Source organism: Nannobrachium achirus (assembly GCF_963921795.1).
Source record: "Nannobrachium achirus genome assembly, chromosome: 4".
NCBI lineage: Eukaryota > Metazoa > Chordata > Actinopteri > Myctophiformes > Myctophidae > Nannobrachium > Nannobrachium achirus.
In genome coordinates this window covers 53,677,598-53,690,249 of record NC_137813.1, presented here as the reverse complement: position 1 = coordinate 53,690,249, position 12,652 = coordinate 53,677,598, and the positions used below count along the sequence as shown (strand labels likewise).

Genomic DNA, 12,652 nt, shown 5'->3' with positions numbered 1-12,652 from the left:
ATGATAAATACAAAACAAACGGTTTTGGACATACAAGGTTTCCACCGATTTGCTACACTGAGAGTGTCTGTTAAATGAACTTCACAATCATAACACATCTATTGCATAAGGCTCCTTAGTCCTGCCTACTGTATAATGCAGTACTCAAGCTGTTTGCATTGTAAACGTGTAATTGGAGTTCTATGCTTGAAAGGTGCTACACAAAAACACAGTGTGTTCACTCAGTTAGCAATCTGCAGATTAAAACTCCAGAACTTAAAATTCCTTATTTCCAGTCATATAAGGCAGGACATACAGTTTGCAGCATTGTAATCGTGTTGGCATTCTATGTTTGAAAGATGATATGCAAACACAGTTTGGTTAGTAACTAATTAAAACCACAGAATGCTAAGGTTCCTTATTTCCCTGAGTCATGACTATAAGGTAGTACTCATGCAGTTTGTGTTTGAATTTGAAAGCTGGAACACACAAAGGCAGTGTATTCACTCAGCTACTTCTCACTACAACCCCAGAACGTGAAGTTCCTTATTTCCGGGAGACATGACTATAAGACAGAAGTCATGCATTGTGGCATTATGAATATTGTGTTGGCTTTGTGTATACTGGCAGATTAAAGGAGTAGTTCACCCCAAAACTAATACTTATTTTCTATCAATTACACACTCCCATGACGCCTTGAACGAGAGGATTTTTTGTTTGTTTTTTCACATTCCTGAGACAGAGGACTGTATTTTGATTGTCTTCAATACCAGCTCTTATGCCTTAACTTAAAGGTCTGTCTATCCTGTCTCCGACCACCGAACCTTTCGTCAGAGAGTTCCGACTTTCCAATGTGCAGCTTTCCGAACACTAATTCAGGGTAATGCTTTTCAGAAGATGAGAGTGACGTCATGTTGTAGAACCGGACCTTTACGACAAAGGTTCGGTGGTCGGAGACAGTATGGACAGGCCTTAAAGTTAAGGCATAAGAGCTGGTACTTAAGACAATCAAAATAGAACTCAGAGTCTCTGGTAGGAGGCTCAACTGAGTCTCCTACAGATGTGCTGTTTCAAGTCTTCAGGCTTTACCTGCTTTTTCCACAGGTTTCTTTCCCTGTTTTTCCTTTCTAATGTTTATGGAGAATCCACCTTCAATCCACCTTCGAGTCAGAGAAGGTCATGAAAATAGCAAAGAAATAGCTGATCTACAAGCTCAATGTTCTGCTAATCCCCTGGAAATCTACTGTCTTGCCAATGGCAGGATTTGTGAAGTTTTGATTTTGGCACATCTGTGTACTGACCAGACCAGCCACCCGGTCATCAAATGATTGGTTCATGAATGCGACAGATGAAATCAAGGCCTCCTGGGGTGTATCACTGAGAGACAATAAGTCATTTTCGGGGTGCACTACTCCTTTAAAGCCCCAGTGCGTCACTAGACGTCCCCCCGCATGGTTGTCTTACTGTGGCTGTCCCCGCGACCGTCCTTCCGCCGCCGTCGGGCCCCCCGGGCTCGCTGTGGCTCTGTGAGGGGGGATACATGTTGAGCGGGTGCTCGCTCACCGTTGCCTGGACCCCCGTGTACTCCTGCGGGGCCGGGTGGGGGTGCGGGTGCTGCGGGTGCGGATGCGGGTGCTGCGGGTGCTGCGGGTGCGAGGCGGTGTACTCGGCCGGGATGCCGTTCTGGGGCGGGGGCACGAACTGGGCCGACGGGTAGGCCTGGGCCATGGATGGGTCGGGGGGAGCCGGCGCGTCCTGGTTACCCTGCGGACACAGACGGAGACACAGTTAGTTTAATAATGTTCCTTAAGCGGAAGAAATACCTTCCGCAATGAAAAAATAAAGCAATGGATAAATGCTCAAACAATAATTATCGACACACATTATTATTTTTTTATGATTATTTCGAAATGTCATGAGTTATGTTTCTTTTCTATGGGGCGGAAAGCAATATTTTTACACCACACCTTTTTAAAAGCTCTGTGAATGTGTTATTTTTCGCTTTTATTATTTGTCATCAGAAAATGCTTATCAATATCACCTCTAAACCTTTTTGAAAGCATTACATTAAAAACGGTTCAAATCGTGGCTCACATAACGAACCATTAAACCACACACCACAACATTATATCACTTCAATCTGGGAGTGGATGATTGTGAATAAATAATGATATCCACAAAGATCTTTGAAACCATATCTCTCCACATAACAGGCTTCTATTATTTCTGCTCGGATATTTACATTTGAAAACAATGGTATATCTTTGCTGTCGGGTGGAAAACTTGTATGTCCAAAACCCTTTTTTTTTTGTTAAAAGCGATTTAAAATAGTCGAAATACAAGCACGATCTACAAGCCGATCTACTCGCGGTGCAAGGCGTTGTATGTGTGCTTCTAGATCTGCTGTTTTCACTACTTTTGTGCAACACGCTAGTATGATGAAGCAGGGCTTTAATTTACGAAAGAACATACTATTTTGAAACTTGGAGATACAAGGTTTTTGCCCGACAGTGACGATATATTGTTAACAATTAGAGTCCCAAAAGTAATATTGTACTCTAGAGCTATAGACAACATGCTCAGTATTAATTCATCCGCTTGTAACTCAGAGAGTGTGGTTCATGTGTCCGAAAGCTTGGGCGAAGTTGTCGGTTTGATTCCAAGGACCGGCAGAAACTATTTGGGTGGATGACCACCCCTCACCCCTCCCTCCCTTCAAGTACCCATGAGCAAGATACGATACTCCCAATTGCTTCTCAGTGGGCGACAGACAGTACTCCACTCCACTACCGTGTGTGTGTGTGTGAGTGTGTGTGTGTGTGTGTGTGGTAAATGGTAAATGGTGCATTTATATAGCGCTTTTAATCCAAAGCGCTTTACATAGATTGTGCATTACATTCACCCATTCACACACACATTCATACACCGGTGGCGGAGGAAGCCATGCAAGGCACCAACCTACTCACCGGGAGCAATTAGGGGTTCAGAGTCTTGCCCAAGGACCCTTCGACATTAACTCAGGGGGAGCCCGGATTCGAACTGGGAACCCTTCAGGATTTATACCCTTCGTGCTCTAATACCAGTTTCTCTACCCCTGAGCTATGCCGCCCCTATAGTGTGTGTGTGTGTGTGCGTGTGTGTGCGTGTGCGTGCGTGCACTGAAATGAGCTTGTACAAAGAAATCTATAAATGGCATTCATAAAAAAATGTATGTCCTATATGTTAATGTCCTCACATAATATGTGAGGACTAACATATAGGACATACATTTTATGCGCTTGTATTACTTTATATTATAAAGTAATACAAGCGCATGCGTGCGTGCATGAGTGAGTGAACGCGTGCGTGTCCGTGTGAAGCAGGGCGTTGCTGAAAAAGCGCATTCTTGCCGAGAAAACCTCCTCTGTATAAATAAAGGGAGGAAAAAATAGAAATGAAGATTTGACTGTTTACTGTGGTGACCTTTACATCAAACGTTTGGGAAATTGATCAAAAAGAATGTCCGTACTGCAATGAAATATACATTAGGCGTGTAAATGAGGACAAAAGTGGGACCATAGTGTTTGAACACACAGTAATGGACTGGGCCCTTACAGACAGGTCCTTAAAGCACAGCCACAGCCTCCACAAGACACTCCATTCATCCAGGGTCTGTCTCACTCACTCACTCAAACGCGCACGCACGCACGTGCATGCGCGCTCACACACACACACACACACACACACACACACACACACACACACACACACACACACACACACACACACACACGGTAGTGGAGTGGACTTGAGGAGCAGTTGTGTTTGATAAGGAGCAATTTATCCATCATTCAGACAGCAGGATTAGCCACTCGAGCATGGAGGACACTGCACATCTCACACACATGCCTGCACACACACACACACACACACACACACACACACACACACACACACACACACACACACACACACACACACACACACACACACACACACACACACACACACACACACACACACACACACCTCCGCACAAACAATGTGTGTGTGCTCAGGCAAACACGAAGTCACTCACTCCAGAGTAAGGGTGGATTTAGCACATTTACACGGCCGCTAATTTAAAGAAATGTGATCCTTAACACTTAAAACCTATAGGGATAGCTCCAGCGCGACTGGCACATTAGCGCCGGCTAATGCAGTGCCCTCGTTCCCTTTCACAGGCCCGAACACATTTCATTATGCATTTAACATCATGACTCAACCGACCGCGTCGCTCTCTCTCTGTACAAAACTGCACAGAGAGAAACCAGTAAAGCTATTTCTGACAACAGGAAAACCATGAGACCACTCTATAGTTCACTCACTGCAAGCTAGCAAACACACAGCGATATAACAACAAGGTCAAGTTTGGGCCACATACTGCTTCTCTCTGCTGCATAGGCGCTCGGGTTTACTGTGTCCTCGGCTTTTTAAGGTGGCTGGGTGTGTGTATGGCCATAAATGTACACTACTGTAGGCTGTGTTTATGTACACCATAGTGCTGTATGTGTGCCACTGTGCCCTCATTTAAATAATGTGTTGAGGTTAAGGTTTTTAACGCGCTGCAGTGGGCGTACAGTCACTGACACCGGAGGCTAGATTTAACTCCGGCCGCGTAAAATGCACTCTTAACAGTCTCAGAGTTACATTTTATGGCGCCTGGCCCATACAGAACTAAAACAATTTCACTCTTATACCCTCCTGTACACGATATGTAATAATAAATAAACCTTGAACCGTGATACAATGTTTCTGATGACACACAGCATAGATCTGCTATTTACAACAGGAGAAAAAAAAGTAATTTTGGAATATTTTGGAAACGTTTTAACAACACAAATCTTCCCCCGGCACAATGTATTTACAGCTGGGGATCTGCGGACAAATACATATTCATTTGGGGGTCCTTGACATGAAAATGTTGGAGAACCACTGGTTTAAACAACAAAGCAAAGCCCAAATAAGCAACTACGCTTTAGAAACAAGCCCAAAGGACCGCAACCCGCAACAATATTTACAAGCAAATTAACCAAAGTCGCTTATGAATAATTATGGCAAATGGCAACACTGGGGGCCAGCCGTCCAAGAAAAGGTTTGGTGTGTTAGCTCTATACATGTCTCTATGCCCCAGATGTAGTCTCGCGTGGCCAGGATGTTGTCTCCCACATCGTTTGCAAAATGCTCCCGTCACACAGTCTGGGAGACGGAAGTACTGATGATGAGTGTCTGGCATGAAAAGCGTTAAAGGTGATACACCATGAAATTTCACTTTTCCTATTTTAAAACCTTTTTTTGGGGTCCCACTAGCACCTTCTATCCTCACAAAGTCCCATTTCTGACCGTTGTGTCTTTCTCTGGTTTTGGGAAGGCGAAGGTTAAAAGCATCCCACGGGTTCTCAAAACAGGCTATCCAGATTTGCTGCCGTCGATGACGTCATCGATGGCCGTTTTTGAAAAAGAAAAAAAAAATCTATTTTTTCAGAGCCATTCAAAAATGAGAGAGGCTCTCTATTCAGGAGTGGTAATTTAGCCTCAAACCTTTTGAAAAACGTTTTTGGGACATAAACAATATGACACAATACTTTTTAAATGCATGGTGTATCACCTTTAAAGCGGATGTGAAGCCTCCTCCCCACTTCCGCTTCGTTTTCACAGTCGTGCACATTTATCCTAATATGAATCAAAACTCCTCTATGCATATCGTCGTTGTCGGGTTGAAACCTTGTATGTCCAAAACCATTCGTTTTGTATTTATCATTTTAAAATGATTTGAAATAGTGAAAATAGCCGATCTACAAGCACACAACGCCTTGTGGTTCGAGGCGTTGTGTGCTTGTAGATCTGCCAGAGTAAATTATGTCATAGCCCAATGTAAAAGGATGAAGTAAGGCAATTCTACCACTCACAGTGAGACTGAAGAAATGGTGTCAGATGTACCTATTACATGTAGGATTCAAGGCAGATCATGTCAATCAATTTGCCATGCTATTATTATACTCGATATAGATAGATAGATAGATAGATAGATAGATAGATAGATAGATAGATAGATAGATAGATAGATAGATAGTAAGGGTGCATTGGTTTACAAAATTCACGGATCGGTTTGGTTTGATATTTTGGTGTCACAGTTCGATACTTTTTCGATACAAAACATAAACAGAAATGTCCTTGATTTATAAATGTATTTTCATAACTACGTATTTTTTTTGTTTTAACTTTGAACAATACGGTACCCAACCTCTAGGGTAGTGCTTCTCTAAGTGGGCTCTGCGGACCCCTAGGGGTCCTTGAGGGCGTTCCAGGAGAATGTGGATGTGGAGTGGTATTGTATTGAATTTGAATGGTTCGATACGAATACATGTATTGTTGCAGCCCTAATAGATAGATAGATAGATATCCGTGTGTAACTCCACAATCGTACAAACGGGGTTGGGGTTCCCATTTGGGTCTCCGAGTTAAACTAACTCCATAGTGCACGGCCGCCGCCCCGCACCGGTGGTCGACACATGTCTGAAGCCCGGCACTGCATCTCTAGCCCAATTTGTAGCACCACTTATACACGCCGAGGAGTGGGATTTCGGGGCATTGCAACGAAAACTCCCTGACGGGAACTGCAGGCACACTTTACCATTCACAGCCCGGTAAAGTAATTGAATGAGACCCAGTCCTGCAGGAGTTGGTTTCTAAGGCCGGCTACAGACCTAAAGGCACAAAAACGAGTGCGTGTCGTGTGGGGGAGGCGGGGGGCAGGCACAGCGCAATGCATTCCGGATGGGAGTCGAGTGGTTTGAAGTCGAGTGCGAGTCGTGTGGTGTTGTGTGGTTGCGTCCAACTTGCTCACGACTCGCACTAGACTTCAAACCACTCGACTTCCATCCGCAATGGATTGTGCTGTCTCTGCCCCCCGCCTCCCCCACACAACTCTCACTCAACTTGTGCATTCCAGTCTGAGTGCAGCCTTACTGCACTGCTGAGTGCTTCTTTTGTGTGTGTGTGTGTGTGTGTGTGTGTGTGTGTGTGTGTGTGTGTGTGTGTGTGTGTGTGTGTGTGTGTGTGTGTGTGTGTGTGTGTGTGTGTGTGTGTGTGTGTGTGTGTGTGTAGACATCCAGCCAGTCGTGTAAAGTAACTAAGTACATTGACTTAAGTAATGTACTCAAGTACAATTTGGAGGTATTTGTACTTTACTTGAATATTTCCAAATTCCAATACTTTTACTTCTACTCCACTACTGTACATCTGGGATCCAAATGTTGTACTTTTACTCACTAAATGTATTTGAAAACTATAGTTACTATAGTTACTTTGCTGATACAAATTATAATCTATCTATAAATGCGACAAATCTCTGTCTGTTTGTTTGTTTGTTTGTTTGTTTGTAATCCGCGTATCTCGAGAACCGTTCGTCCCACCGGCTTCAGATTCGGCACGTGCGTTCCCCGCTGCGGCGCGGAGTGCAGTGCCGGGCCTCGGCCCGACTCGGCATGCGGTTTTCCCGAAGCGGCGCGAAACGTTCGGAATCTCCTTACGCGGAGCTGATTGTTAACATCAGGCTGTTCTTGAGGAAATCGGCACAATCGCTGACTCATTGTGACATCACTTCATAAAAGGCTCTGACATCACGTACGCCACATGAGTCAACAAAAAATGCCATGGTTACGTATTCTGATGTTCCTATATGGGCATAAAAGGACACAGGCAAACATTATGGTCAAAACGGCTCTTATGACAAGAGGTATAATGGGGTTTGCATTAAAGGGTGGGGCATTCATTCCCTATTTCAAATTCCCCGCCGCAGCAGGTAGTGAAGACAGATACAGAGATCTCCATAATGGGGAATAAAGGGACACAGACAAACAGATATAGAGATATCCATATATGGGCATAAAATGGATGCAGACAGACAGATACAGAGATCTCCATATATGGGCATAAAATGGACGCTTAGAGACAGAGATGGGCATAACATGGACGTAAACAGACATATATCTCCATATATGGGCATAAATGGACAGATAGATATCCCCATATATGGGCATAAATGGACACACGCAAACAGATGGTCAAAACAGATCCTATGATGGGGTTTGCATTAAAGGGCGGGCATTCATCCCCTATTTACATTGAACAGATGGTCAAAACGGGTCCTATGACAACAGGTATTATGGGGTTTGCATTAAAGGGGGAACCAGCACTGTGTCTGCAACACAGTCGGAGGCACAGACAGATACAGAGATCTCCATAATGGGCATAAAGGGACACAGACAAACAGATACAGAGATCTCCATATATGCGCATGAAATGGATGCAGACAGACAGATACAGATATCTCCATATATGAGCATAAATGGACACAGGCAAACAGATGGTCAATACAGGTCCTACAGAGATCTCCATATATGGACATAAAATGGACGTGGACAGATAGATATCCCCATATATGGGCATAAATGGACACACGCAAACAGATTGTCAATACAGGTATAATGGGGTTTGCATTAAAGGGCGGGGCATTCATCCCCTATTTACATTGTTCCCGAGTTGAGCTTCTAGTATCTTAAAACATACATAAACCACTTTAGCCCTATTTTATACCTTGGCTATTTGAAAATAGCCGATCTACGAGCTCACAATGCGTCGCGATGTGATGCGTTGTGAGCTTGTAGATCTGCTATTTTCAAACATTTTGTTCTTTTGGTACTTTAAGTACATTTTTATGCCAATACTTTTGTACTGTTACTCAAGTACCTTTTGAATTCTGGACTTTTACTTGTAACGGAGTACATCTATAGTGCATTATTGATACTTTTACTTAAAGGGGAAGACCACCCATTTTCAATATTGAACTATGTCATTAATATACCTTAGAGAAAAAGAAAAAAAAGTTCCCCCTCTTCTGTGTTGCCTAGAACTGGAGGATTGATTTTGGGGTTTGTATTGCAAATTACAACTTGATTACATAACACATTGTACTTTACAAACCCCCAAATCAATCCTCCAGTTCTAGGCAACACAGAAGAGGGGGAACTTTTTTTCTATTTCCGCACAACTCCTCTAAGTTATTTTAATGACATAGTTCAATATTGAAAATGGGTGGACTTCCCCAAATACCTCAAAATTGTACTTTACTTGAATATTTCCAAATTCCAATACTTTTACTTCTACTCCACTACTTCTGGGATCCAAATGTTGTACTTTTATACTCCACTACATTTATTTGACAACTAGTTAGTTACTTTGCTGATATAAATTATAATATCTTAAAACATACATAAACGACTTTAGCCCTATTTTATATGATGCGACGCGTTGTGAGCTTGTAGATCTGCTATTTTCAAACATTTTGTACTTTTAGTAAATTTTTATGACAATACTTTTGTACTGTTACTCAAGTACCTTTTGAATTCTGGACTTTTACTTGTAACGGAGTACATCTGTAGTGCATTATTGATACTTTGACTTAAGTACGTTCATGTGAGTACTTTTCCCACCTCTGCATCCAGCCATCAAAGAAGCCTCCTTCCCTGGCTGGCTCCCTGCGGTCACCAGATACCCGCTGGTGGTAAGTGTTACTATACTGTGTCAGCCAGGAGAGCCCACGGCAGACAGCAGGGCCCCCTGCAGGGAGGAAGACCTTCACATACCGTCACACTCTGTCCCTTCTCCTACCGCTCAGCACAGAGGGCTAGCACAGCACTGAGCCGCAGGGACGTGCTGGCCATTGGGAAAAGCGGGACAACTCCCGAACGGCCGGTTCATTCCCGGGCCGGTCCAGGCCGGCCATTAGGAAAAAAAATTAAATAAAATGTCGGACTTCGTTCCATTTTTTGGGGGCTGTGCGGCCAACAAAGTAAATCGTCACTGTCGGGGCAGAAACCTCGTATCTCCAAGTTTCGAATGTATACATTTTTTTCGCAAAGCAAAGCCCTGCTTCATCATACAAAGCCGTTGCACAAAAGTAGTGAAAACAGCAGATCTACAAGCACACAACGCCTCGCGCCGCGAGGCGTTGTGTGCTTGTAGATCGGCTGTTTTCACTAGTTTAAATCATTTTTAAAACGATAAATACAAAACAAACGGTTTTGGATATATAAGGTTTCCACCCAACAACGACGAAATATATATATAAAAAGAGAAAAGAAAAATGAGGGCCTCTCCAACTCTTTTTTCCCGGGCTGAATCAGGGGCCCAGCACGTCCCTGCTGAGCAGCATCACGGGAGGAAACAGCTGGCGTGCAACCAGTGCACTATTGGATCTGTGTTGCTATAGGGCTGTGGTATTCCCTTAACTCTGACAGTGTACCGAATGAACAGGGAACCAAATGAACCATTTGGTTCCATATAAGCATTTCTGGTCCATGTCACACTGATAAGAACCGAGATGCGCGCGCAGGTCGGAACCAAATGAACCTCGCTGGCCATAGGATACAATGGATAGCGGTCACGTTTAAAAAAGCATTCCATCAAACTTTCAGTTGCTGTTTTTCTCCCAGTGTGGAGGAAGAATGTTTAGGATTTTTACTGTGATTTCTCACTCTTGACAATTATGTAATCCTTAGTTTCTGTTGATTGTAAACAATAATAGCGATTCAAAACAGTTGCCCTTCAAACCCCACCTCCATTCACCGTCATCAGAACAGAAGGAGCGCTCCTTATCACGGTGCTACCAAAGTGTCTACTGCTTGCCCAGCTGCGGTCCATGAAGCCTAATTTATCCTCTGTCCTGCAACGGTGTCGCGCGCAGACCTCCAAGCTCAGAACGGTTGCATTGGGGATGCCATGTGAGCGTGTATATCAGCTACTCTCGACACGCAATACCGTTTTGCAATGAAGTATATCTGTCTCGATAAGGGCCCACCCATGGGTGCACTACTAGCCAACACACAAGGAGGTTAATGAACTGAAACCAGCGCTCCCCAAAACAATTGTTTGACTGTCAAAAACCCATGTGCTCTCCACAGTCAATATAGGCTTCTGCTGCCCAAAACCCTTAATTGGGTACTTAACAAGCTAGCTACCCAATCAAAAAGAAGTGACTGCTTCAGAAGCTAATTATCTAGTAGCGTAACAATGCTAAATAACAAACGGTAAGAAAAATAGCCATGTCAGAATAATAATGAATTATCCTCAACAAAAAAAGTAGTAGTATTTCTGGTAATTAAAGTGGCACTTACAAGCCCACTCAAATCATGCGGTCAGGAAGCAAAATATCAGTGCCCTGTTGCTGCAATTCCGACAGAATCACGTCTTACAGGATCAAATGCAAAATATGGCACTGCACGTTCTTTTCTTTCTTTTTATTTTTTTACATTATGAAATAATACAAAATACATATCGTCGTTGTCGGGTGAAAACCCTGTATGTCCAAAACGGCTCGTTTTGCATTTATCATTTTAAAAATGATTTAAACTAGTGAAAACAGACGATCTGCAAGCACACAACTTGTGCTTGTATCTGCTGTTTTCACTACTTTTGTGCGCCCGCCTTGTATGATGAAGCAGGGCGCTACTTTACGAAAGAACATACAAATTTGAAACTTGGAGATACAAGGTTTCCGCCCGACAACGACGATATAATCTTTTATAAAATATTTTGTACACTTTAGAAACAAGCCCCCCGAAATCCCTGCAACCCTACTACCAATAATTTACAAGCAACTTTACAAAAAAGAAGAAAAAAAGAAGTCGCTTATAATAGGCAGACATGGCAACACTGCCTGGGGCCCCTCTGCCCCGCTGCGATGCTTTGGCTCACCTGCACTTGAACTGAACTGTCACCATGACACAAAGACCCCCGGAGTGACTACCCCAGCTCCCCCCCGAGCCCCCTGGGGACACACACCAAGTACATCTCTCCTCTCTCAGTGAGCCTGACGAGCCTCAAACGCTTTGAAGGAGAAGCTACTGAAGCTGACACTCTTCAGTCAGCCAGTCAGTCAGTCACTGTCAGCGGTGGAAAGAAGTAACTATTGTACGTTTTACTCAAGAAGCATGGCTGCAGCATGCACGGGAACCGTCCAGGGACGTGCAGAGAATGTTAGAGAGGCAGGGACTGACATTTCTAAAAGGGCCTTTGGTGAAAATATTGAAAATAGCAGACCTCCAAGCTCACAACGCGTCACGCTGCAACGCGTTGTGAGCTTGGAGGTTCAGTGTGATACCACACTGAACTAAGCATAATCAAGTGAATACTGGAGATGTGGCGTAACGGCATGGATTTCTACACAGGGAGGGCAATTCTTTCAACATAAGATGCTGCATTCAAGTTCAGGAGAGTTTGGACAAGGCAATTCTCTTGAATACTGTCATCAGGTATGGCATGGAAGGAGTGCATTTTCATTTCTTTCACCATAGTGAAAACTGCATTCATGGTCTGGAGAGGGCACTTTTTACAGGCGGATAAAAGGGCAGGGGCTCAAGCCCCCTTTGATGTCTATGTGTGCACGTGCCTGGACACGTCAGTCAGTCAGTCACTGGCGCGTTAATTGGAAATGCACATGAGTTCTGGGCAAACCCCACCCATGGAAGCTTTTGATTGGCTGAACCGGAGCTAGGGAGCGCTCCTTTTTGTTCGCTTGGACCGCGCGGAGGTGCGACCACTTAAACCTAACCCTAACTCTAACCCTAACCTCTGGTGAGTAACTAACCCATGC

The 12,652-nt window shown here is 43.9% G+C and overlaps 1 protein-coding gene across 3 annotated transcripts in view; it reads right to left on the bottom strand.

The window, feature by feature from the left end:
- rbfox1 (RNA binding fox-1 homolog 1) overlaps window positions 1-12,652 on the bottom strand; it is a gene marked incomplete at both ends in the record, with an annotated part of 479,064 nt that overhangs the window by 132,863 nt on the left and 333,549 nt on the right. For 2 of the 3 annotated variants that reach the window (XM_080724053.1, XM_080724051.1), the window contains one exon: window positions 1,444-1,743. In XM_080724053.1, coding sequence (XP_080580179.1) covers window positions 1,444-1,743 — 300 coding nt within the window. The remainder of the gene's footprint in view (window positions 1-1,443; window positions 1,744-12,652) is intronic. The other variant, XM_080724052.1, reaches the window with a different exon arrangement.